At 32.7% G+C, this 26,220-nt stretch overlaps 8 protein-coding genes across 8 annotated transcripts; 7 read left to right on the top strand and 1 right to left on the bottom strand.

Moving 5' to 3' along the window:
* The first annotated feature begins 47 nt into the window (after positions 1–47).
* Positions 48–683, top strand: LOC108846784 (uncharacterized). The gene is made up of 2 exons (XM_057006465.1): positions 48–300; positions 352–683. The coding sequence occupies exons 1-2, from the start codon at positions 48–50 to the stop codon at positions 681–683; spliced, it is 585 nt and encodes a 194-aa protein (XP_056862445.1).
* An 830-nt stretch (positions 684–1,513) lies between these two features.
* On the top strand, positions 1,514–2,131 carry LOC108846730 (uncharacterized). The gene has a single exon (XM_018619932.2). It carries the CDS (start codon positions 1,514–1,516, stop codon positions 2,129–2,131), a length of 618 nt encoding a protein of 205 aa, XP_018475434.1.
* A 6,109-nt stretch (positions 2,132–8,240) lies between these two features.
* LOC108846548 (uncharacterized) lies at positions 8,241–8,852 on the top strand. The gene has a single exon (XM_057006464.1). The coding sequence runs from the start codon at positions 8,241–8,243 to the stop codon at positions 8,850–8,852; it is 612 nt and encodes a 203-aa protein (XP_056862444.1).
* A 6,485-nt stretch (positions 8,853–15,337) lies between these two features.
* On the top strand, positions 15,338–15,982 carry LOC108845559 (uncharacterized). Its single transcript, XM_018618751.1, has one exon. It carries the CDS (start codon positions 15,338–15,340, stop codon positions 15,980–15,982), a length of 645 nt encoding a protein of 214 aa, XP_018474253.1.
* A 1,908-nt stretch (positions 15,983–17,890) lies between these two features.
* Positions 17,891–18,579, top strand: LOC108845558 (uncharacterized). The gene is made up of 2 exons (XM_018618750.1): positions 17,891–18,461; positions 18,563–18,579. The coding sequence occupies exons 1-2, from the start codon at positions 17,891–17,893 to the stop codon at positions 18,577–18,579; spliced, it is 588 nt and encodes a 195-aa protein (XP_018474252.1).
* Positions 18,580–20,194: 1,615 nt separating this feature from the next.
* On the top strand, positions 20,195–20,849 carry LOC108845561 (uncharacterized). Its single transcript, XM_057006463.1, has 2 exons — positions 20,195–20,488; positions 20,622–20,849. The coding sequence occupies exons 1-2, from the start codon at positions 20,195–20,197 to the stop codon at positions 20,847–20,849; spliced, it is 522 nt and encodes a 173-aa protein (XP_056862443.1).
* Positions 20,850–21,936: 1,087 nt separating this feature from the next.
* LOC108825022 (uncharacterized) lies at positions 21,937–24,189 on the top strand. Its single transcript, XM_018598371.2, has one exon. It carries the CDS (start codon positions 21,937–21,939, stop codon positions 24,187–24,189), a length of 2,253 nt encoding a protein of 750 aa, XP_018453873.2.
* Positions 24,190–24,617: 428 nt separating this feature from the next.
* Positions 24,618–25,155, bottom strand: LOC108826849 (uncharacterized protein At4g04775-like). Its single transcript, XM_018600197.2, has 2 exons — positions 25,000–25,155; positions 24,618–24,920 (listed from the first exon to the last, which is right to left on the bottom strand). The coding sequence occupies exons 1-2, from the start codon at positions 25,153–25,155 to the stop codon at positions 24,618–24,620; spliced, it is 459 nt and encodes a 152-aa protein (XP_018455699.2).
* Positions 25,156–26,220: the final 1,065 nt, after the last annotated feature.

The following is a 26,220-nucleotide window of genomic DNA, read 5'->3' as shown; positions in this document are numbered from 1 at the left end:
AAACTAAGTGTAGATTTTCACAAAACGTTAAGAATTTTAACATGTCAATGTCTATAGAGCACGCTTCAACCACCGATTCCGGCGGCCCTGACGATAAGTCCTGCGAGATTACTCCAAAATATTGGTGCTCTTGCTACTCCTCTATCATTATTTTCGTATCCGTTTCCACTCTCGTCTTGGGAGGCTTGAGTTATCTCCTCGACGGCAAACATGCTTGTTACATAGAGCTCTTTGCTCAATCCGTCTCCGTCTCAAACGCTACAAACGCCGCAAACGTTACAACCGCTGATTGGAGAACCGGTTTGGTCGCGAAGAGTCCAGTCACAGGGTGTGAACTCTCTCTACATACAGTCACGTGGCGTCTCCTTCGTGGCGATGAGGTTATCTCCCAGGTATCTCCGTCGTTGGATGATTTCGGATTCGAGAAAACTGATGAGCCGGTTACAGTTGCCAACTTTAAAAAGGTGGTGACACCGGTAGTTAACGGCAGCGTGGTTTGGAATTATCGTGTGGACAGTGTCGTCCGTTTGAAGGCAGAATTTGCGTATGGGTTCATGAAGGTGGTTTGCCGCGATATCCCGGTGAAGTTTACAGCGGATGTGGCGGGGAATGTGGTTGGTTCTTTGCTCGGAGGTATGCGACCATGTCAATATTTACTCCCGGATAGCTTGAATTCTGGTTAAATATCAAGTCTTCAGTTCTTGGCTCTTATGTTTATTTTATTTCCTTTGTTTTTGGTTTTGGTTCCTGATTAAAAGCGAAAGCTGAATTTTTTAGTCCTAATTAATCATTTTATCGTTTTAAAGCACTCACAAATGCTTGATTGAAGTTTTAAACAAGTGAAAGGTTTATTTCCTCCTTTTATCAAATACTACAGTCTTCTATATTAGTTCAATCCGATCTCGGTGTTACAAAATAAAAAGTTAAAAACTAATTCCGTTTTCGGTGTTACAAACAAAAGAATAGCTCTAGTTTCTATTTTAGTATTTTTATGTTAGTTACATCTAATCTATTTATATAAAATAAAGACTATATACAGAAAAAATATATAAATTAATTAATAGTTAATTGATAAAAAGTCTATTTTTAGATTTCTTTATTTGAAAATATATTTTTATAAAAGAAAATAGTTGATTTTATAGTATATACATTAATTTCAAATTTAGAAAATTCAACTTTAATATTATTTTATTATATTATTTGGTATATATGAGAAGTATTTTATAGAAGTTAAATGTATTTTTACATAAAATTTTATTAAATATTATCAAATATATTAAAGTTTTAAGAAAATATAGAAATGAACTCCAGTGTGCATATAAAATTTATTGTAAATCCAATTAACTACAACCTTAAAAGTTGATCTGCCTCTTCTATTTATCAAACTTTTTTCCACCTTAAACAAGATATATAGAAAGTGGGAGATCGAAATTCGATTAATCTCTATATAATTAATGATAACTTAGCATCAATCTCATTCTTGTCTCCAACGTCCAAAGCAACAAAAGGAAATATGGTTTACCAAACCAACTTTCATCAAACGCAGCCGTTCTCCGTCGCTCTTCGTCGGTGGTGGTCACGTCCAATGATGACTATCCCACCATCTAATGGACGTAGTTGCACTAACAAAGAATGTGCGGCTATGTGTGCACCCTGCTTTGGCGCCTTACTCACCGTTGTCGCCGTGTACTTAATTTTTTTGTACATCGACAAAGCCCACTCCCACGCCAAAATCTCCCTCCAGTCCCTCGCCCTCTCCTCCGCAACGTGGCAATGCGATTTTCTCGTGAAAATCCAGACCTCGAGGTATTCTATCTACTACAACGTCGATGACGCTGCCGTGAGGCTTGGTTCTCGAAACGCCGCCGTTTTGAACATCACTAGCCAACGTGTTTCTAGAGATGACACGGCTTTCTCGTTGGTTTTCGTTGCTAAGGAGGAGAATCGAAGCGACGCTGGAGCGCTTGAGGTCAAACTCATGGCGAAGCATAAGCGTTACGTGGATAATGATGAAGCTGGACACTTTAATATTCGGTGCCAAAATCTGACTCGGATTATATGTGAATCCTCTTTTACTGGTTTTAGGTTGTTTACTCTTTCAAAAATAAGACAACGAGCGACAGTTGAATAAATCGATTAGGCTTCTAGTTCTAGTTTCTTTTTCATCTTCTTGTTTAATTGTCTGTTATGAATTATCCCACAAGTTCTGTTTTATTTCTTCCCCTTCCCATATATCAGAGTATCAATTTCTATCTAAGGCCTTGATTGGTAGAGCATTAGCATTAGCATTATGCTTTACATTATCCAATCAACATTTGTTATAAGAGCATTTAGAAAAGCATTTACTAAATGTTAATGCTCTCCAAATGCTCTCTAGCAAATGCTCTCATATGAAGCTTTTGGAAGAGCATTTGCATTTACAATTTATATATTTATGAAATAAATATAATTAGTTCATTTATTTGATTTAATAATATTATAAAATAAATTTTATATCCAGAAAATGAAGTTTCATTTCTAAAATAAATTTACAATATAAATATTTTTTTAAAAAATAGTATTTCACATTTAAAATATAATATAATTATATAAATTATATTACATTTTAAATGCGAAATATATTTTTTTAAATAGATATTTTAATTGTAAATTTTATTTTTTTAAACAAAATTTTCGATATAAACATAATTTTTGAAATTAGTAAATAAAATAAATTAATTATGTCTATTTATATATTAATATATATCCAAAAATAAATTTATATTTTATTTATTTTATTTAATAATATTCAAAATTATTTTATAACCAAAAATAAATTTATATTTTTAAAATTACATTTATTTTTAAAATAATAATATTTCACATTTAAAATTTAATTTAATTTATGTTATTAATTAAGATTCATTATTTTTAATAACAAATATTATATATATATATACTATAATTAAATAAATATATATATATATATATATAATTTAATATATATTATTTTTAAATAAATATATTATATACTAACTTTTATAAAAAAATTTAAAATTGTATACTGCTACTGCTTTACCAATCATCTTATTAAAAGTTTTAATAAGAGCATACAGCTTCTGCAGCATACTGCTTCTACAGCATACTGCTACTGCTTCTTCATCTGCTGTACCAATCGAGGCCTAAGAGTAACCCTATTGGTGGGCTTCTCATTTTAAAGTTTCTTAACAATTTATTCCTTAATGTAAAATATAACTTAAGTAATATTTTTTTTTTATTTTTGACAAAAAGAAACACTCACTACTTGTAAACTGGGCATTCATTTGAGAAAATTATATCCATTCTCTATTGATTTTTATTTATATTTAATATTTCACTTACATATTTTCAGATCTTCTCACTAGACGTGTTCTACAGAACACTGGTTTTATCAACAACAAAAAGTATGTCAAAATCTTGCGACTTTAAGTAGTGAAAGGTTTCATATAATATTAATCTTGTTTCCAAACAACTCCAAAGTGTACTTCAAACTTTAATAAGATATAGATGGAATGATGAGTAAAATGGAATAGAAACTGAAATTAATAATGGAATCATTGATTCCAGTCATTCCATCTTTCACGAAGGTTTATGGAACAAAAGGAACTAGATCATGACCCGCCCGTCCGAGCGGGTTTATTGTTTGCTTCACGAAATTTTAATCCACGGTGTAAATTATTTTAAATTATATAGTTTTGAGTTGTATAATACTTAGGGGGTGTATTGTATTGAGACTTTTAGGTGATTTGTATTAAATTGATAATTTTATTGTTATTCAAACATGAATTTCAAAAATTCATTTAAAATCCACTGTTATTGAACTTGATATTTCGTAAAGTATTTTGAAATCCACTGTTATTGAAAATATTTTAAGTTGTCGAGTTTTAAAATTTTCAGGTGATTTTAGGGTGTTTGGGTGAAGTTTCTTAGTTAAAAAATATTAAAATCCAAATCTCATAGTTTTAGGTGATATTCTAGAGTAGTTTGACAAAAATCACCTAAATCTCTGTAACTTATTGAAATCATCTAAAACTTCATTAAAAATCAAATCACATCAAATGTTAAATTGAATAAGTGATTTTATTTGATTGGAACTGCATGTATTCAAAATTTTCTGAAGGTAGAATATAAATATAAACGTGTTAACGGTGAAAAAGCTGGTGATGATGGTTGGTGACGGTGAAAAAGCTTGTGAAAGAGAATCCATTAGCTTTGAAGAATCGACATGATCGGTAAAGAAAACAAAACTATATTTCTTAATACATTGTCTTTGAGGCTTGAGATGTTCGTTCATAAATGTTTTTATTTCCTGTCTTCACACCCTACAAAGCAGAAAAATGCATTAGATCAGTAATAGAAAATGGTTTATAAACACAAACTATAAACAATATTTACAGTTTCATCAGCAAGGATGCACTCTAATGTGTCTCTTCCATAAGGTGTGTTTTGTTTCCAACAATGAAGTACTTTAACTCGAATTCTCCAATTGGCTCTGAGAGGTTTTACACCATTAGTTAGAACTGGAGTGCTTGGTTTCAACATTGTGATTTTTGGGAGTTTTATTTTTAATGTGGAATGATGAATACGAAGACTACTATTTATGGACATATTTTAGTGTGATTGAAAAAATTATGTGTAATAAATACAAAATATTGCGATTTAGTTGAAATATTGATTTTAGGTATAGTAGAATAAACTTGGAGAAGTGGTTTTCCATATTTGATTTTGACCGAGATTTTTTAATTTCCATATGTGATTGTAACAGAGATTTTATACCAGAAGAATCAACTTGGAGAAAAAAAATTTATATAATCGATTTTTGTAACTATAAGTTGATCCCAATTTTATTGAAACCATAATCTTTAAATAATAGAATAAACTTGAAGAAGGGGTTTTCCATATTTGATTATGACCAAGATTTTTAAATATCTATATTTGATATTTGATTGTAACAGAGATTTAGGGATATAAAACTCAACTTGGGGAAAATGTTTTCTAAAATCGATATTTTGTTACTATAGGTTGATATTTTTGTTATTCAAATAAGAATATACGGAAATATATTCAATTTAAAAAAGCACCTTCGATTTATTACAAATTAGAAAATCAAATGTTTTTTATATATAGTATCGTTGCTAACATATAATAAAAATAGAAATAGATGTCTAATGTGTAACGTATAATAAGATAGATAAATGTAAAACTTATAACGTAAAACTTATAATAAGATATATGTTATTAGTAAAGATAAACTATACAGTGCCCAATTTATCTTTACTTGATTGAATAAGTGATTTTATTTGATTGGAACTGCATGTATTCAAAATTTTCTGAAGGTAGAATATAAATATAAACGTGTTAACGGTGAAAAAGCTGGTGATGATGGTTGGTGACGGTGAAAAAGCTTGTGAAAGAGAATCCATTAGCTTTGAAGAATCGACATGATCGGTAAAGAAAACAAAACTATATTTCTTAATACATTGTCTTTGAGGCTTGAGATGTTCGTTCATAAATGTTTTTATTTCCTGTCTTCACACCCTACAAAGCAGAAAAATGCATTAGATCAGTAATAGAAAATGGTTTATAAACACAAACTATAAACAATATTTACAGTTTCATCAGCAAGGATGCACTCTAATGTGTCTCTTCCATAAGGTGTGTTTTGTTTCCAACAATGAAGTACTTTAACTCGAATTCTCCAATTGGCTCTGAGAGGTTTTACACCATTAGTTAGAACTGGAGTGCTTGGTTTCAACATTGTGATTTTTGGGAGTTTTATTTTTAATGTGGAATGATGAATACGAAGACTACTATTTATGGACATATTTTAGTGTGATTGAAAAATTATGTGTAATAAATACAAAATATTGCGATTTAGTTGAAATATTGATTTTAGGTATAGTAGAATAAACTTGGAGAAGTGGTTTTCCATATTTGATTTTGACCGAGATTTTTTAATTTCCATATGTGATTGTAACAGAGATTTTATACCAGAAGAATCAACTTGGAGAAAAAAAATTTATATAATCGATTTTTGTAACTATAAGTTGATCCCAATTTTATTGAAACCATAATCTTTAAATAATAGAATAAACTTGAAGAAGGGGTTTTCCATATTTGATTATGACCAAGATTTTTAAATATCTATATTTGATATTTGATTGTAACAGAGATTTAGGGATATAAAACTCAACTTGGGGAAAATGTTTTTCTAAAATCGATATTTTTGTTACTATAGGTTGATATTTTTGTTATTCAAATAAGAATATACGGAAATATATTCAATTTAAAAAAGCACCTTCGATTTATTACAAATTAGAAAATCAAATGTTTTTATATATAGTATCGTTGCTAACATATAATAAAAATAGAAATAGATGTCTAATGTGTAACGTATAATAAGATAGATAAATGTAAAACTTATAACGTAAAACTTATAATAAGATATATGTTATTAGTAAAGATAAACTATACAGTGCCCAATTTATCTTTACTAACACCAACTTAGTATTGAGTTTGTTATGAAACTATATATTGTTGGACTCGCTATAATGACTCTCACGACCATGTCAGGTCGGTTGTGTCGTTTTACGTAAAACTTATGATAAGATATATGGGTCAAATTATAATAAGATATATGGGTGTAAATGTTACGATGGGTGAAATGTAAGACAGACTATATTGAACTATTTTAGGAAATGTTTAAATGAAAGGTTAGGCTATTAATAATAATGTGATGTCCAACTTAAAAATCCATCTAGAATAAGTTGTAATGTTTCTGTTTTAATAAGATAGATGGATTTTACAAAGGATTTTTGTTTTTGATTCATTCCAAAAATGGGATGTGTGGAATTGTTTTAGAAATGTATTTATTATGACTGGTAAATATTTTTTGGAATCTCATGGAATGATGCATTCCAAACAAATCTATTCCACAAAATAACATTCCAGTTCTGTTTAGATATTAAAGTCTTTTCAGTTCTTGGCTTTCATGTTTATTTATTTCCTTTGTTTGTAGTAGCCCTGCGACTTCGGTTTTCCGAAACCGAACCGAACCGAACCGTCGGTTTTCGGTTAACCGAAGTTTTAAAAAAAAATTCCGAAATAAACCGAATGAAATTTCGGTTCGGTTCGGTTCGGTTATCGGTTTTTTTCGGTTTTCAAATTTATTTCCGAAAATAACCGATTTTAAAAAATTTTGGTTAATTTTGGTATAGTTTTTCCAAAATATTCGGGTATTTTCGGTTAAAGTCGGTTATTTCGGATAGTTTCGGTTATTTTTGGGTTATTCGGTTATTTTCGGTTCGGTTTTTCGGTTATTTTTGGTTATTATCGGTTATTTTCGGTTTTTTACAATTTTTAATTTTTTTTTAAAAAATCGAAAATCGAACCGAACCGAACCGATAACCGAATTAATTTTCAAACCCATACCGAATTGAAAACCGAACCGAACCGAAAACCGAAAAAAACCGGTTCGGTCCGGTTCGGCCCATTCGGTTCGGACAAAAATCGCAGGCCTAGTTTGTAGTTTTGGTTCCTGATTAAAAGCGAAAGCTGTATTTTTAGTCATAACTAATCTTTTTATCGTTCTACAGCACTCACAAATGCTTTGATTTACTTAAGTTTTAAACAAGTGAGGGTTTATTTCTTCCTTTTAACTAATACTACACAGTCTTCTATATTAGTTCCGATCTCGGTGTTACAAAAAAACGTTTAACAGTAATTCCGTTTCCTGTGTTAGAAACAAAAGAATAGCTCTAGTTTCTTTTTAATTATTTTTTATGTTAGTTGCATCTGATCTATTTATAGAAAAGTAAAAACTATACACAGTATAAAAAACTATAAATTAATTTATAGAATTATTAATTGATAAAAGTCTATTTTAGATTTCTCTATTTGAAAATATATTTTTATAAAATAAAATAGTTGATTTTAATTTACAGTATATACATTAATTAAAATTTTAAAAATTCAACTTACATATAATTTTTATAAAATTATTTGGTATATATAAAATATATTTTATAGAAGTTAAATGTATTTTTAGATATAATTTTATTAAAATTTTCAAATATATTGACTTTAAGAAAGAACAGAGATGCACTCCATTCTGCTTATATAAAGTGGGAGATCGAACTTCTATTAATCTCTACACAATTATGATAACGTAGTATCAATCTCATTCTCGTCTCCAAAGTCCAAACCAACAAAAAGAAATCAGTATGGCTTACCAAACCAACTTTCATCAAACGCAACCGTTTGCCGTCGCTCTTGGTCGGTGGTGGTCACGTCCAATGCTGACTATCCCACCATCTAGTGAACGTAGTTGCACTAAAAAAGAATGTGCGGCTATGTGTGCACCCTGCTTTGGCGCCTTACTCACCGTTGTCGGCGTGTACTTAATCTTTCTGCTCAACGACAAAGCTCAACTCCACGCCAAAATCTCCCTCCAGTCCCTCGCCGTCTCCTCCGCAATGTGGCAAGGCGATTTTCTCGTGAAAATCCCGAGCTCGAGGTATTATATCTACTATGACGTCGATGAGGCTGCCGTGAGGCTAGGTTCTTTAAACGCCGCCGTTTTGAACATCACTAGTGAACGTGTTTCTAGGGATGACACGTCTTTCTCGTTGGTTTTCGTTGCTGAGGAGGGAAGCGGAAGCGACGACGTTTCTGGAGAGCTTGAGATCAAACTCATGGCGAAGCATAAGCGTTACGTGGATAATGATGAAGCTGGACACTTTAATATTCGGTGCCACAATCTGACTTGCGAATCCTCTTTTACAGGTTTTAAGTTGTTCTCTTTAATAAGAGAACGTGGGACAGCAATTGAATAAATCGATTAGGCTTCTAGTTTCTTTTTTATCTTCGTGTATAACTAACTATTATGAATTACTAGGGTCGGCCGCCCTACGGCCGGGATTTGATTTTAATTTTTGTTATTTTAGTTTGTATAATTATTATTTGATCTTGTTGTTTGTGTGTCAAGATGGTGAATTAAAATGGTATGTATGAAACTAATTTATGTTTTTAGGTATGGGCGAGGTCAATGGTTTGATCTGATAGGGATAATATACGGGTTGAATTATTTAGTTTACTGATGGAGTCATGGTGGTTCTATTTTAGTGTTCGGTTAATTTTTTTAAAAGAAAATTAAATCATAATTGTGGGAATAACTTGTTGTTTATTTTGTTTGGGCTATAAATAATTGTTTTATCTGTTCTTTTAAATAGATTTTCATGTTATGGTGTTGACACAACTCAATAAGAATTTGAGGCAGTTTGAAATTGAGTTGGTTTAGCGTTTTTTTATAGATTTATTAGTTTTGTTGAATGCTACATCAGCCCTGTTTTTTTTTAGTTTTTTTTGTTTGGTGTTTGATAATTGTTTCTATCTTAATTTATTTTAACATTAGTTTGGCGTTACATATTTGTTACTTTTCTTGTATTTTATCTTTCTTTTTCCATTGATTTTATTTGTTATAAAAAGATTTGTCTTCAGTTTCGTCGCAGTTGACCAATTTTGGTAACTAATGCAATCGTTGCAATTATTTGACAAAGACTTGTATTTTTTTTTTTTTTGAAACTGAAGACTTGTATTTTTCTTTGCGGATCTCTTAATATGTTTGTTTTAGTTTAAATTATCTTGTTTCGCTTTTGTTTACTTTGTATCTTTTCGAGTTATTTAATATTATAGCTTTTATTAAACTGTTGGCAAATATACTTTTTTATTTTCATATCTATGCATTTTTAATAATTAATAACATTAGCTTTCACTACTTTTTGATTACTTCTTTTTTGTTTCTCTATAAATCACATACTTTTCACTATTAAAATAAAAAAAGGTGGTTATCTTTTTTTCCAAATTTCACTTAAATAAAAATACAATAAATTTTCAAAATTTTAGTCAATTAGATTTAACACGAAAAACATGAGTCATTCCTCGTTTAAATATTTTTATTTCTTGAATTCAGAAATATTTTATTTTGTATTTCTTATAAAATTATATTAATTTATAGGTGAAATTTTGATTTTAACAAATTTACTCTATATTTTTTGAATTCAGCAATATTTAGTCGGTTTTATGGATTACTCCAGCCGATTTTCTTGATGCAAATGATTTTCACATATATTAACAATTTACTCTATATTACCACATCCACATGACCTTTATAATTATATTTTCATATATTAATATTCTATTTTACTTCAAATTAATTATTTATATATATTATTAAAAATATCAAAAATATCCATACTTTCCGTTTTCTTTGTAATCCTCACAAATTTCTGGCTAGTAATCAAATCTAGCTGAGATACTATGATATGAGAAGAAGCTCTTAATGGTGTGTCAGCCTCCAACTTCCTCGCCAAGTATTGTCTAATCTCTTCTCTACCCAATTTTGTGATCGGCTGGAGTAATCCATAAAACCGGTTGATTACATAAAGAGACCTATATCATACATGATATGTACAACGACAATCGGTTATGAAAACAAAGCTTCAAGCTTAAGCTACATAGGCTTAAGCAGAAAAAGACAGCGTACTCTTATCTTACACTCCATACCGTTAGTAATCTTAGTAAGCATCATGTATAAAGTTTACAGACTTTCTGAATTTTTCACGTAAATATAGCCTTTGAATACAACCCACTTGCATCACAACGAATGTAATAAAGGAAATGTGTGACGCACCTTTTCAGCTGTAGGTAGGTCCTTGGGTTTTAAAGACAACATATTCTCTAGCAGATGAAGCAGGAGGAATCAGCATGTGGAAACTTATGTGAGAAATGAATAGGCTTCTTCTTCGAGCTTTCCTGTTCCTAACATGTCGCATTCAGTGCACACATTTCAGCCAAAATAGTAACAATGCAGCTGTGGAATCTGGAAAGGGACGGGGACCTTCCAATGGCTTCCGCAGATTTGAGTTTCCAACATATCAGTCATCAAATCTAATTGCTGGACCACATGTTCACCCGGGGAAAAGAAGTTTCCTTGTAAGAGCTCTGCAGAAATGCACCCTATACGTTATTGTCAGCGTACTGAACATAAGAAAATAATTAAAAAAAGAACATTACAAAGCCAATTACAATCTACAGGAGAAAGCACTAATGGCTACCATTTCCTATTAAGATAACATGTGATAAAATAATGTACGATTATGAAAACGACTTTTGCGTACAAATGTAAAACAACAAATGAGGCAAAATTATATTCCAAAGAGCATGTCATAATAACTTGATGGGTCACGTTGATTTCCCCAGCAATTATGTAGACCCAACATGGGAACACAATTTCTGCAGCTTTTGGATTACCAAAAAATACCATAGCCTACAACTTGGATACGAAGATACGGGGATTTTATATTCGCAGTTGATATTAGCTGGTGCCCGAAAAGATCACAAATTCACATTACTTTAATGAGTGTGAAAGAACTTACATTAGCTTCTGAAGCTGGATTTACCTTTCCGTTTACTGTGAATGGTCCACCAAGAAGAACAATCTGTCCGACATTTTTTAAAACTCAGGTTCAAGCTGAACAATCTGCATGTAAAGATAATAAAATCTTCAATAAGATAGTGAGATAGAGATAGAGATGAGACCCAACAAATGAGCATGAGAAAGTCTAACCAGTGCGATGTTTGCCAGAGATCCCAAAGCAACAACAATGAGCTCTTGTGTTTCGTCTCTCCTAGGTTGGTTGATTTTCATCGGTTTGCCATGGAGACGTAAAAATTTAGTAAGCGTAGAGAGCCGGTAGGTTGCGATGATCACTTAGCCCATTGAAAACACTGACCTGCGAAGTTGTTACGGTAAGTAAAAGTGAGATGCAAAACATAAAATAACAAAATATTGATCTGGGTCAAACGAATATCAAAGCAAAGCAGTAACATTGATCTAAATGAAGAGAGAGAGAGAGAGAGAGAGAGAGAGAGAGAGAGAGAGAGAGAGAGAGAGAGAGAGAGAGAGAGAGAGAGAGAGAGAGAGAGAGAGAGAGAGAGAGAGAGAGAGAGAGAGAGAGAGAGAGAGAGAGAGAGAGAGAGAGAGAGAGAGAGAGAGAGAGAGAGAGAGAGAGAGAGAGAGAGAGAGAGAGAGAGAGAGAGAGAGAGAGAAATTATATGGGGGTGGAGGAGTACCTGAGAAGTTGCTTGTTAAAAGTTAAGGTTTTGCAATCCTATGTTGGGAAGGTGTAGAGGTGGAGAGAGTTAATAGGGACTCTAAACAGCCTTGGGTCATAAATGGCGTTGTATTACTTATTCCCGTAACGGTTCAAGGAGATGAATTGCAGACGGACCAACACGGAGCTCCACCCAGAGTTTTCTCACGAAGATGCGTCTCACACGACTCTACAACCTCAATTGTCAATTGACCTAATTGGAGTTCGATAAAGAACCCTAGATAGAAGTCTTCATCCTCGAAGAAGTTGAAGGCTACGACGGAGCAAGCTTTTGTTTTGGTTTCAGCCCATAAAACATTATTCAAAGCCTATAACAAAAGAAACTCGGTAAGTCCTTAACATTAACACGTTCAAAAGAAAGTCGGGCTAGTCCATAAACATTAATGAAGCTTCGCGTTAGTTTTATTAAGCTGGACAGGTGTCATCACCACGTTGACCGAACTAGTGAGATGGATGCTGATGTGTCTTCACCAGGAGAGAGTGAAGTCTACTTTATATAAATAGATCCCATAAGGTTTGTTTTATTTCTTCCCCTTCCTACGTATATCAGTTTCTATCTATTGGTGAGCTTCTCATTTAAAGTTTCTTAATAAAGAGAAAACTACCAATTTTCACATCATAACTCTTATATAGTAACAAATGTACACAATTTTCAACTTCATCTCAATTGCAAACCGTATAAATATAACAATCACACATCACACGATAAAAATTCAAAACTCGTTTACAGACTAAGATTTGATTTAGTTTTAATGGTTTATGATGTTAACAGACAGTAAACCTGTTCGTTGGTTTATATATGTACAATAGATACAAAGATCCGACTATGGATTGGCTTAAACCCGACCCGAAACCCTTTTAAAATCCCAAAAATTGATTTCATGATCTTTTAGTACCCTAAAATCTAAAAATCCAGAGAGTATGTTTAATTTCTAATTGATACAAACCCATAAAGTATGAGTAATGAATCTGGAAATTCGAGTGGAATCTCTAGCGATCGAGCAAGAGATCACATTGTTGGTAATGCTGAAGAGATGTTGGTGTGGAGAGTTAGCTGTCTCCTCGATGTCCAAGTCGACTACAAATCCGGTTTATTAGATCCAGATGTATTAGTTTGATTTAATCCAATTTATATTCTCTATATGATGGTTTTGGTGTGGAACTAGGTATTTTTTCCCAACTTATTCCTTAATGTTAAATATAACATAAATAAGAAATTATTTTTTTATTCTTGACAAAAAGAAACATTCATAACTTGTTACGACATTCATTTGAGAAAATTATATCAATTTCTCTCTTGATTTTTATTTATTTTTGAGTTTTAGCTTACATATTTTCAGATTTTTTCACTGGAATCGTAAAGTGTTCTACATAACGCTTGTTTTATCAACAACAAAAAAACATGTCAAAATCTTGTGACTATAAGTAGTGAAAGTTTTTTTAAAATGAAACTTTTATTACTGATGAGAAGTAAACATGTTAGAGTATTAGAGATTACACGAGGTACATATGAATAAAAGAAAAAATCTCCATTTGCCGGGATTGCGTGAGAATTTAAATTTATCTTTTAACCAGATAATTATTATTAATATAAAGAATCGTTTTATATATTCATTAATTGTTTTATATATTATATTGATTATTCAAGTAGATAAATATGAACAATTTTCTTTAGAGCATCATTAATAGTTTCATTGATATAATATTAATAAATTTAATATAATGTAGTTGTTTAATTAAATCTAAATAAAATACTATAGCTAATGATCAGTGCCGTCCCAAACTTTTGCGTGGCCTAAAACCTTTCCGAAAATGTGGCCCTCTAATGTAACTTTTATCTAAAATTATTAAAAATAATGGTGGTAGTAATATTCGAACAAGATATAAAGAAGGTGTATTTTACTTGCTTAACCATCTTATAGTTTATCTTCTAAAAATTTTATTCACAATTTTCCACAAACAAAATTTATCAACCATATCTTTAATACATATTATTGATATTTTATTTAATTATTCTATGATTAATTAAATTACAAATACATTTTTATTACTTCTGAATTTTGAAAAAGCAATCAGTATAGACAACACAAATTAGGATTTTCACTCTATTATAATATCAAAATATGAGAAATGCAAAAATTGCAAAAATTAGAATCTAATCATTATGAAGAAAATGTAGATGCAAATCTCTGAATTAATTCTGAGAGATTTCAAGACAATTATTTGTCTATGAAAAAGGTTGACACTTTGTAAATGGTATGGTGAGAAAGTTTTCTAGTTTGACAATTTTTTTTTTTTATGTTTATGAAAACATATATAAATGACATAAAGAACCAACAAACTTACATTTTTTAGTATTGATATTGAACCTAAGGAATAAAAAGCTTTTTTTTTTTGTTTTGAACATTAGGAATAAAAAAACTTCTAAACAAAAATTTGAGTTGTGGCCTAAATATTATTGTAAAAAATGTGGCCTAAAGCTAAAAAGCTGCCTTACCTAAGGAACGGGCCTGCTAATGATATATAAATCCAAATGTATACAACTTTTTAAACTCTTTTCTATGAAAATTCTCTTATTAGATATTCGTCTCGTTTTCTCTTTTTCATCTATGTTATTTTCATTTAGTAAGAATAGAAGACTCTTTTGTCAGAAAAAAACAAAAAGAATAGAATTAATGAATATTGGGCCCAGAACATAGTTTATGTTTGCTTTGCCAAAACTGTATATAACAGTGTTTACGGATTTGTGTGTTTAGGATAAGTTTTAACGTCTGTTATTTGATAAAAATATTGCTTGTGCATTTTATTTTATTTGAAATTTTAAATTAAATTCACAAATCTCAATAAATTACTAATTTTTAAATATAACCTTTCAGTTGTTTTATAAATACAGAGATTTAATTTTATATTTTTAACAAACAATCTTTTATACCAAAATTTACTGTAAATCAATTTAACATATATATTTATATTAATGATTAATTAAAGTAATTATCTACTCGTTTGTTTCTAACAGACTTTCTATATCCACCATAAAATAAATACAAATTTGATTTTCCAATAATCTCTTTATAATTAATGCTAAGGTAAAATCGACCTCATTATACAGTATTCTCTCCAGAGTCCACCAAACCAACAAAAATAATATGGCTTTCCAGCCAAACTTCGACACAACGCCCCCGTCCTACGTCGCTCCTCGTCCGTGGTGGTCACGACCAATGATGACTATTCCCCCACCTAGTGAACGTAAAGCCACTGGCAAGGAATGTGCGGCTATGTGGTCACCCTGTTGCGGCGGCTTATTCACCGTTGTCGTCGTGTTCTTAATCTTTTTGTTCATCGACAAAGCTCACTTCCATGCCAAAATCTCCCTCCAGTCCCTCGCCGTCTCATCCGCAACGTGGCAAGGCGATTTTCTCGTGAAAAATCCGAGCTCGAGATATTCTATCTACTACGACGGCGATGGGGCTGCCGTGAGGCTAGCTTCTCAAAACGTTGCCGTTTTAAACATCACTAGTCAACCTGTTTCTAAAGATCACACTGCTTTCTCGTTGTTTTTCGTTGCTGAGGGAAATCGAAGTGACATCATTTCAGGGGAGTTTGTCGTCAAACTCGGGGCGAAGCATAAGCGTTACGTGAATTATGATAAAGCTGGACATTTTAATATACGTTGCAAAAATGTGGCTCGAGGCCGTGGGAGGATTATATGTGAATCCTCTTTTACACATTTTAAGTTGTTTTCTTTACTAGGAGAACAAAACCCGAATTACGGAATTAGATATATCGATTAGGCTTCTGATTTCTTTTTCATCTTGTTTAATTTTCTGTTGTGAATTAGTCCATACGTTTTGTTTTATTCCTCTCCTTCCCATATATCAATATATTAATTTCTAAGAGTAATGTTAAATATAAGATAAAATAAGTAATAAAGTTTTATATTTAATAAAAAGAAACATTCACATATGTTATCTGGACATTCGTTCGAGAAAACTATATCAATTTCTCTCTTGATCTTTTTTTTTTTTTTACTTAGATATTTTTGCAGATATTCTCATTGGAACTGTTCTACTTCTACATAGCACTTGCGATTGTAAGTAGTGAAAAATTAAATTTATACTTTCTCATTTTAAAAAAAATCTTAACCAGATAACTATTAATGTAAAGAACTGTTTTATATTCATTAATTTTTTATAGATATATTTACTTATGTAAACGATTAAAATAGATATCTTTAACAACTTTAGAGCATCATTATTGTTTGGACCAATTTCGATCAAGTTCGAGGTTGAGCCGAAATAGAAACATGCCGAACAAAGTCCAATAGAAAAAAGTCCTACGACTCAAAGAAAGCGAGTTCGATTGTAATAGAGGAAAGTTCTGGAGATCGAGCGAACTGTTGAGAAAATAGCGGAGTCAACCCACCATAAAAAAAGAGTCCGTGTTAAGAAAAGAGCACACTTGAAAAACCCTAGAGAGAGTTAGCAACCTACATCGACCTCAAACCTAGCTCGTAATGAAACCATTTCTTTCGTTCGATCTCATTGTAGTTCTCGATCTCATTTCTTTATTATATTCAATTTCAACAATCAATAGAAGTCTATTTTCATCAACCAGAATCTGATTAAATCGTTGTGTTCTAAGGATATTGTTGTTTACATCATTTTTTTTTCTAAGTTTTACATCTCAAACCCTATTAAATATTTAGTGTAGATTTTATGATATACAATTATTAGTTCTATTGAGATAATATTAATACATTTAATATAGTTTAATTATTTAGTTAAAGTTTAAATTATAATATATATAAACTCATGGTATACAAGTTTTTTCACTGGAAATTCTCATATTATACATTCGTCTCTTAACCCCTCTTTCATCTATTTAATTTTTTATTTTTGTAAGAATAGAAACTCGTTGAGATATTCTCTATGAGAATGCTATTAAATTTGCTTTTGTATCTTTATCAAAAAAGAGGATTTACTACCGTACTAGGGATAATCTTAAATTTAAGAAAAACACGTTTTATATTAAAGCCTCAAAAATTTTACCTTTTAAAAAGTATCATAAATTATTTTCATTTAATCTTATACAATAATATGATTAATTCCGGTTTCTTAGCCTGAGTTTAATTCATGATTTAATATATTTTTTACACTTTACGATTAAGAGACTATTTTTAACTTTTCTTAATTAAACTTAAAAATCTAAAAATTATTTAACCGAAACTAAAAAAACCAGCTAGAGACCAGAGGTAACCATGTTCTTGTAAATCATTATGTATACTACTAAGTATTAAGTCGGTTGAAATAGATTAGAGAAGATACTACGTATTTACGTCGCCGCTATCGACAGGTTCTAACTAAATCTCTCATAATTACAATAATCAAATAGAACTAGTGAGATAATATTTTTTATTATTGTTAAGAGATTCTAAAGCAATGTCTTCTTCTTATCGGTTCACTTCTTTTTATTTCAAATACAAAATATAAATATACTATTATCATATAATAACGATGCTGTTAAATCCCTTAGATTTGCTGTGGGGGCATTTATCAACAATAGGAGATTAATCCTACTATGGAAAAACCCTTTTAAATGGAAAAACCTTTTTTTTTTTAAAGTTGCAGCGTTCTATATATAATACATTAAATCTCTAACTAAGTTTAAATTTTCAGAAAGGGTTAATTAAGAAATCTAACATGGCAACCACCGAGTCAGGCGGCCGAAACAAAGGTGCCGTCGAGGTTACTCCAAAATATTGCTGCTCTCGCTACTTCATTAGCATTATTATCTTCCTTTTCCCTCTCGCCTATGCAAGTTTTGTAAGATTTATCAACAGCAGAGACCAGTGTTACATAGAGCTATTTGCTCACTCCATCTCCGTCTCAAAAGCCGCAAACGTTTCAACCGCTGATTGGAAAACCGGTTTGATTGCTACGAGTCCAGCCACAGGGTGTAAACTCTCTCTACATACAGTCACGTCACGTTTCCTTCGTGGGGACGAGGTTATCTCCCAGGCATCTCCGTCGTTGGATGGTTTCGGGCGACTTGCTACGTTCGAGAAAACTGATGAGTCGGTTACAGTTGTCGACTTCAGAAACGTGGTGACGCCGGTGGTTAACGGCAGCGTGGTTTGGGATTATCGTGTCGAGAGTATCGTGGGGTTGAAGGCAGAATTTGCACATGGGTTCATGTCGGTGGTTTGCCCCGATATTCCGGTGGAGTTTTCGGCGGATGCGGCCGGGAATGTGTTTGGTTCATTGCTCGGAGGTATGCGACCATGTCAATATTTACTCCGGGATAACATGGATTATGTTTAGATATTAAGTCTCTGGTTCTTGCTTTTATGTTATTATCTTATTTTGTTAAAGATTTGGTTCCTGATTGAGAGCCATGCCTGTATTTTTAGTCATAACTAATATCTCTTTTTATCGTTTTATTTCACTTCGATCTTTATAACCGTCCTTATGTATTAGGAACATAAGAACTCGCCTCACAAATGCTTGATTGATTTAAGTTTCATATACGTAGTGAGAGTTTAATTCTTCCTTTACCAAATGCAATTATACAGTTGTAGAAACCGCTAAGATCAAAATGGTGACGACTAACCTATCAAAACCGTTAAAATCAACATGGTGCACGTGATAGAGAGTACTCTCCAATGTCACGATCTTTGCCCTTCCAAATGTTCAACGTTTCTCTCTAGAAATGTTAGCTCGTACAAGTTTCTTGTTATCTCCTCCACTTCTGGAGTTGAGTTTTTCTTGGTTAGTCTCCGGTTTGCTTATGACGAGCCCGTTATTCACGTCATCACGTGGAAAGTGGCTTGACTTTGTATTAGGTTCGTATACACCAATTTCTACCAATGGAACGATTGAATATAGATTCCAAATAAATTTGTTGATTTCCGATCAGAGTATTTGGATTCGGACATAAAAAGAATCGAAGAATCAAAAGATATGGCTCTTTTGGTGTCAAATCAAAAGAATTTCAATGTTATTGATAGTTACAACAAAGCATGTTTTTGGAGTGTTTTGGAATGTTTAGAATGGATTGGTATGTAACAAATGGATTGTATCTAATAATGTTTTTAGAAAAAAATACATTGATTCACAAGAACTCAGAGCTACAAGAAAAATCTTATAAGACCAATGACAAAGTGGAAGAAAGCTATTAAAACAGTCTATCCTACAAATACTACAAATACGTTAGAAATCATGGTACGATATTGTTGCTTCTAAAAAAAGTTCTTTTCAACAAAATATTAGGTGTAATTTTGTATTCATATAAAATCATACGTTGATTTGATATCAATAAAATTAAAATGTTATACAAGCTTTCATTTTAAAAGGTAACACATGTCCAATATGAACCAAAAATGGAAATGTAGTTTTAGAAAAATTAAAATATGAATCACTTTTTTTGTTTGTTCTTTACTTTATTTCTCGCTACGGAAAACTTTGGACTTCTGAGCTTGGTATATTGGACCAAGAACAAAATTTATGTTTACTTTACTAAAGTATTTACCACTTTTGGATTTGTGTGCTTGGGGTAAATTTCAAAGTCTTGGGGTTCATAAAAAACTGTTTGTCTTTTAATAGTTGAAATTTACATATAATTCACAGAACTAAAAAGAAGAAAAGTTATTTCACCAAAGAAAACTAAATAAAATTTATTAATTTTAAAATATAACATTTTAATTTTGATTTTTTACGAATACAGAGATTTTTTAACTATAATAGGAGATTTATTTCAGAGTTGAATTTTATATATATATTTAACAAAAAAAAACTTTTATGCTCAACAAAATTTACTGTAAATCAAATTCTACAATATTAAAAGGTGACCTTCTCACGAAATCTAATTAAAACTTTCTTTATCCACCTTAAAATAAAATAAATAAAAAGTGGGAGATCGATATTCCAATAATCTCTATATATATCAAATGATAACGTAACATCAATCTCATTGTCTCTCCAAAGTCCAAACCAACAAAAAGAAATATGGCTTACCGAACCAACTTTGATCAAACGCCACCATTCTCCATTGCTCCTCGTCAGTGGTGGTCACGTCCCATGATGACTATCCCGCCATCTACTGAACGTGACTCCAATTGCAAAGAAATGGCGGCTATGTGTGCACCCTTCTGCGGCGGCATATTCACCTTTGTCCTCATTATCTTGATATTATCCTTCATCGACAAAGCTCACCTCCACGCCAAAATCTCCCTCCAGTCCCTCGCAGTCTCCTCCGCCACGTGGCAAGGCGATTTTCTCGTGAAAAAAACCGAGCTCGAGGTATCCTATCTACTACGACGGCGATAGCGCTGCCGTGAGGCTCGGTTCTGAAAAGGCAGCCGTTTTAAACATCACTAGCCAACGTGTCTCTAGGGATCACACTGCTTTCTCGTTGTTTTTCGTTGCTGAGGAGGGGAATCGAAGCGACGTCGTTTCAGGAGATCTGGACATCAAACTCATGGCGAAGCATAAGCCTTATATGGGTTGTGATGAAGCTGGACACTTAAATATACGGTGCCAAAATGTGAATCGAGGCCGTGAGAAGATTATATGTGAATCCTCTTTTACAGATTTGAAGTTGTTGATATTAAGGAGACCACAAGGTTCATGGTCCGGAGGGACAATTGGATATCTCGACTAGCAGTGTTCAAAAAAAATATTAACTATCTATTTAATGATATAATAAAATAATTTTAAAAATTAATAGTTTTATCTATGTATATTTGAGGTTTCTCTTCAGATTATAAATATAAGTTTAAGAATATATCTAAACTTTTGACATTTTAAACCAATTTCATGTGTTTATTTTTGAAAATGTTTTTTAATATTTTTATTTTCAAATTTAGACCATGTTCTCCAGTAAACGGCCCTGTCGACTAGGCATCTAGCTTTTTACCATCTCCTTGTTTTATTTTCTGTTATGAACTATAGGTTTTTTGATCCCAAAAAAAAAAAGAAAAAATTGCCAAAAGAGAACATAAAAACAACTACATTGTCCCTTTGCCATAAATCACTTTTTGGTCTGTTTTGGACGTAGATACCCCTGAATAACTTTAGAAAATCATATCAATTATTTTAACAGTCAGAAAAATATGGAAAAATAATCAAACTGTATATAAACAAGTAACTATCATATGAAAAATAATTTTATAGACTAAATATTATTATATCAAAATATCATACTTTGATCTACGGACAGAAGAAAACTTAATCTACCAACTACGGGCCGTAGATAGTATATTCATTAAATAACTTTGTTATCTACATCTGGTAGAACAATTATATCTACCAATGTACACTTCTCTACCATCGTAGAAACAATCGGCTGCCAGTAAATACATTTCTACCACGGTAGATTTGTTCAGCTTCCATTTCCCTTATTTCTGGATTTCGGTTGATTTCATTAACTATGTTTTCTGATATATCTACTAATGTTTGATTGGCATTTTCTACCAAAGTACTATATTCTACCGTGGGCGGGTTATGCAGCCTACTGTTTTATCTACTGTCTACGGCCGTAGAAGGTATATTCTACCAAGTGCGAAATGTATATTTTCCTAAAATATCTCTAAAATCTGTTGAGAATATATTTTAAATAAATATTTGCCTTATTTTTCGTGTTTCCTAAGTTGGTTTTTTTTAAAAAAACGTGTTCTCTTCTTCATCCTCATCGATCTCTTTTTTTCTTTGGAAACCATCAAATTTTTTTGAATTTCTTGGTGAAGAAGATGCATATTTATGGTTCTTGTGGGATGTGGAAGTTTGATCCCCAAAAAGGGTGGGGATTTGATGTTGATATGAAAAAACGAGGCAGAGTACTAGTTTTGGAATTGACAAGTTCCTTTGAAGATCTAAGGGTTATGGTTTTCAAGGATTTTGGAATTGACGAAAACGATGTCGAGCTTGAGTTAAGCTACCTACCTATGGAGTTAATCGGCACCATCGACTGTCCCCCAGTTATCATTGAGAATGATAGCCAAGTCAAAAATTTTCTTACATATGTACGTGGAAAACCTTCGACAAGGTTGTGTGTGTCTACTTCGCTTATGCATGGGAACAACGACAGCATTGGCGTTGATAAGGAGGAATCTAACTCGCCATTCAGAGAGGTCGGTGAAGCTTCCTCGGTTTCAGCTAGAGATGAGAGTGGTAGTTCATCTGATTGTAACGCGAACGGCTCAGAAGAAGATGATCATCTCGCCATACGTGGAAAAGAAGATGATAGGGGGAAAAGTGTTCGATTTTCTTTGATCGATGTTGTGAAGAAGGGTGAAACGTTTCAAAACAAGTCGATGTTGAAAGCAGCGTTGGAAATGTCAGCTACGAAGCATAACTTCGATTACAAAGTTGTTAAATCGGACAGAAAACTTTGGTACATTCGATGCATTGACAACCATTGCAACTGGAGTGTTCGTGCTGAAGGGTTATCAGGCTCCACATATTTCATCATCAAAAAATATGTGGCGGATCATACATGTGCTGCGTCGAGTATGAATAATGGTGGTCGGATACCTTCTGCAAAAACTATTGGCAGTATAATAATGCATAGATATGATGGTGTGAAAGAAGGTCCGAAGACTAATGATATCATACAGATTATGAGAATGGATCATGGATGCGAGATATCTAAGTCGTTAGCATGGGATGCTCGTGAATTTGCAATTCATGTGGTTCGAGGTATTCCGGAGCAGAGTTTTGGAAAAATTCCGAAATATTTGTACATGCTGAGGGAAGCTAATCCAGGAACACAGACGTTTTATGAAACTGATGTTGATGGTAAATTCCGATTTCTATTCCTTTCGTTTGGGCAATCAATACGAGGTTTTCACACATCCATGCGGAAAGTTCTTGTTGTTGATGGGACATTTTTGAAGAGCAAGTACAAAGGAGTATTACTTGTTGCTACAGCTTTAGATGGAAACTCTAACTTGTATCCTATTGCATTTGCGGTTGTTGACTCAGAAAATGATCGATCATGGGATTGGTTTCTGAGACATCTAAAGCTTGTTGTTGCGGACGAGCGTTCTCTAGCTTTTGTGTCAGACAGAAATGGCTCACTTTGCAAAGCAATTCAGAATGTGTATCCTCTTTCTCAACATGGAATTTGCATTCACCATTTGTTGAATAATGTGGTCACACATTACAGAGGCAAGGGACTGGTCGGATTGATTGCAAAAGCTTCCAAAGCTTATAGAGTCGTTGATTACGAGAAGCTATTCCATGCCGTGTGCAATATAAGTCCAGCTATTGGAAAATATTTAACAGATGCAGAAGTTGGAAAGTGGGCTCGCTGTCAGTTTCCAGGATACAGGTACGACATGAGGACGACAAATCCAGCTGAATCAATAAACTCTGCTTTGCGCACACCAAGAGAGTATCCAGTGATTCCTTTGTTGGATAGCATCAGAGAAATGCTGACCCGTTGGTTCTTCGAACGTCGGACTTTAAGCAGGAAGCACACTAAACCATTAACTATTGCTATCGAAAAAAAGATAGATAGGCGGATTAGAAAGGGTAGAACGTTTCTTGTCCAGCCGGTTAACGAGCATCGTTTTTTGGTTCTTGGAGATACAATTGACTGCCTGGTTGATTTGGACAGAAGAACTTGCTCGTGTGGGAAATACGACCTGATAAAACTTCCATGTCGACACGCTATCAAGGCTGGTTTAACGGTTGGCCGAACCCCATCCTCACTGACGGATGACATGTACACTACTTCCACATGGAGAACAGCTTATCAAGAGACTATCAATCCAATAGGTGTTCCTGAGGATAGTTGGGTTGTTCCAGATGATGTTCAAAATGCTGCTGTGCTACCTCCTGAATCAAGAAGAGGAGCAGGAAGGAGAAGAAAACGCAGATACGAGACCGTTGAAGACAAACTCCGTTCATCGCAAGCAACACAAGGAAAAAAGAAGCGCAAATGCAGTCGATGTGGCGAAGAGAATCATAACAGGGCTACATGTGACAGAGCTATTTAGCCGGTTTCGATTACCTGATATACTGGTTTTTCTTTGTTTCACTCTGCTATGGAGTTTGTTATGGAGTTTTTTGATTTTCTTGTTTTTTCTGATGGTTTCGGTTACTTGATACACATGTTTTTCTTTGTTTCACTCTGCTATGGAGTTTGTTAAGGAGTTTTTTTTTATTTTTTTGGTTTTGAGTTCTGCAATTGTTACAGGTTTTGACAACAAAGAAATCAAAGGTAACCGAAGTTGTTTATAACCAGCTAACACTTGTAAAGAAGAAACCAAAGAGTGTATATAACTCGATCAATGGAGATGACAAACACCATAATGAAACTGTTAATAACCAGCCAATACTGCAAAGTCAAGCAATTTTGAAAACAACAAAGGTTCTTAAGAGACAACAAAGGTTTTTAAGATAAGCAACCGATCACTACAACTTCTCAGACATAAAGAGAAGTCCATATCCCTATAATTGCTACTGCAACTACCATACCCACCGTCGCAATTTTTAGCTTCTCTTTCATCTCCTTTTCAACTCTAGCAATCTCCAAATTCACCTTCTCTTTGAGCTTTTGCGACATCTCTAGTTCAAGTCTAGCAATCTCAGACTTCACATTTGTCATAACCTTTTCTTCAAAGTTTGAAAGCCCTTGAGCAACTCTCTCATGTTTCGCATCTACCCTTTGTATCTCGTCAAGCAAAGCTTCATCGATCCATTTAAATAGATGGTTCTCAGATTTTCTCTACCACAAATGAAAACAAAATTCGATGAGAATCTACTATGGTTTAATCTGCACAATTGAAATCAAAACATGGACTCACATCTTTTGCAATTTCACATCGGTAGAATCGTCGATATCGATTCTCCGCCGTCGATGAACCAAAACTTGTTATGCCCTCTCCACACCAACATCTTCTAGGCACACCATGAGTGGAGATTCGGGGAAACCGAGAAGAAGAAGTTGACGAACTAGTCATTGATATGCCGTTTCTAGATTCGCAGAGAAAGAACCCTAATCCCCTTTTCTGTCGCCTTTCGTTTCTTATATTTCCTCAAATGAACTCAAATCACGCGTTTGGGGGGGGCTGTGGATCCGGGTTACGGGTCGGATATTAAGAATTGTCGGGTGGGTCCTTGTTGATTAGAAATGGTTTTGGTTATACACTAAAAACACCTAAATCGACTTGTAAAATAGCACTCTAATACACTAAATCGAAATCATGAAAATATTTTTTTTTTCAAAATGAAATCACGAAACTATAAGAAAACACTAATTTGTATAACTGAAAGTGTAAACTAAATATTACACTAACCACTAAATTTGTCATGTGACATACAAATTAGTATAAGTGAGTGTAATACTATACTCTAAACTAACATGTATTTCGATTTGAAGAAACTATAACTTAATAAACAATAAACATAATTTCTAAAACAATATAATTGAATTGATAAATATAAAATTGTAATTAATTTGCTTTTTATTTGATTTAGGGTATATGGTTTGAACTTTATACCTTATACCCTAAATAAATATTGTTATTATGAACTCAAATAAATTGATAGGGTACAAACCTTATACCCTATACCCTAAATAAATATTGTTATTATGAACTCAATTAAATTGATAGGGTACAAACCTTATATCCTATACCCTAAATAAATATTGTTATTATGAACTCAATTAAATTGATAGGGTACAAACCTTATACCCTATACCCTAAATAAATATTGTTATTATGAACTCAAAATAAATGGACTCTAATACCCTAAAATAAATGAGACCATTTTCATAACAATACTCATGAACTCTAATATACAGTAGTGTATGAATTAAAATGATAAACCAACAAAATGATCAAAGACAACAATCATAAACTCAATCGAGGTCAACAGTTTTCCCAGGAGCACGCTTTGGAGGCTTAAATGTGGACATCCGAAACTGTAAGACTTCATCATTTGCTGCTTCCCAAAGATCGTACACTATCTTGTGTCGGGCTTCTTGGATGTTCTCATCATTCACCAAAGAGAGATCCAAGCCT

Source organism: Raphanus sativus, chromosome 3 (assembly GCF_000801105.2).
Source record: "Raphanus sativus cultivar WK10039 chromosome 3, ASM80110v3, whole genome shotgun sequence".
NCBI lineage: Eukaryota > Viridiplantae > Streptophyta > Magnoliopsida > Brassicales > Brassicaceae > Raphanus > Raphanus sativus.
This window is presented reverse-complemented; position numbering and strand designations above follow the sequence as displayed.

Excerpts from the sequence above, each read along its gene's own strand:
- LOC108845561 (XM_057006463.1), top strand. The coding sequence starts at position 20,195 with ATGGCTTACCGAACCAACTTTGATCAAACGCCACCATTCTCCATTGCT. Across the intron at positions 20,489-20,621 it reads TGAAAAAAACCGAGCTCGAG|GGGAATCGAAGCGACGTCGT; the intron begins GTATCCTATCTA and ends GTTGCTGAGGAG.
- LOC108845558 (XM_018618750.1), top strand. The coding sequence starts at position 17,891 with ATGGCAACCACCGAGTCAGGCGGCCGAAACAAAGGTGCCGTCGAGGTT.
- LOC108826849 (XM_018600197.2), bottom strand. The coding sequence starts at position 25,155 with ATGACTAGTTCGTCAACTTCTTCTTCTCGGTTTCCCCGAATCTCCACT. Across the intron at positions 24,921-24,999 it reads GATGTGAAATTGCAAAAGAT|AGAAAATCTGAGAACCATCT; the intron begins GTGAGTCCATGT and ends CATTTGTGGTAG.
- LOC108825022 (XM_018598371.2), top strand. The coding sequence starts at position 21,937 with ATGCATATTTATGGTTCTTGTGGGATGTGGAAGTTTGATCCCCAAAAA.
- LOC108846784 (XM_057006465.1), top strand. The coding sequence starts at position 48 with ATGTCTATAGAGCACGCTTCAACCACCGATTCCGGCGGCCCTGACGAT. Across the intron at positions 301-351 it reads AACCGCTGATTGGAGAACCG|TCACGTGGCGTCTCCTTCGT; the intron begins GTTTGGTCGCGA and ends CTCTACATACAG.
- LOC108846730 (XM_018619932.2), top strand. The coding sequence starts at position 1,514 with ATGGTTTACCAAACCAACTTTCATCAAACGCAGCCGTTCTCCGTCGCT.
- LOC108845559 (XM_018618751.1), top strand. The coding sequence starts at position 15,338 with ATGGCTTTCCAGCCAAACTTCGACACAACGCCCCCGTCCTACGTCGCT.
- LOC108846548 (XM_057006464.1), top strand. The coding sequence starts at position 8,241 with ATGGCTTACCAAACCAACTTTCATCAAACGCAACCGTTTGCCGTCGCT.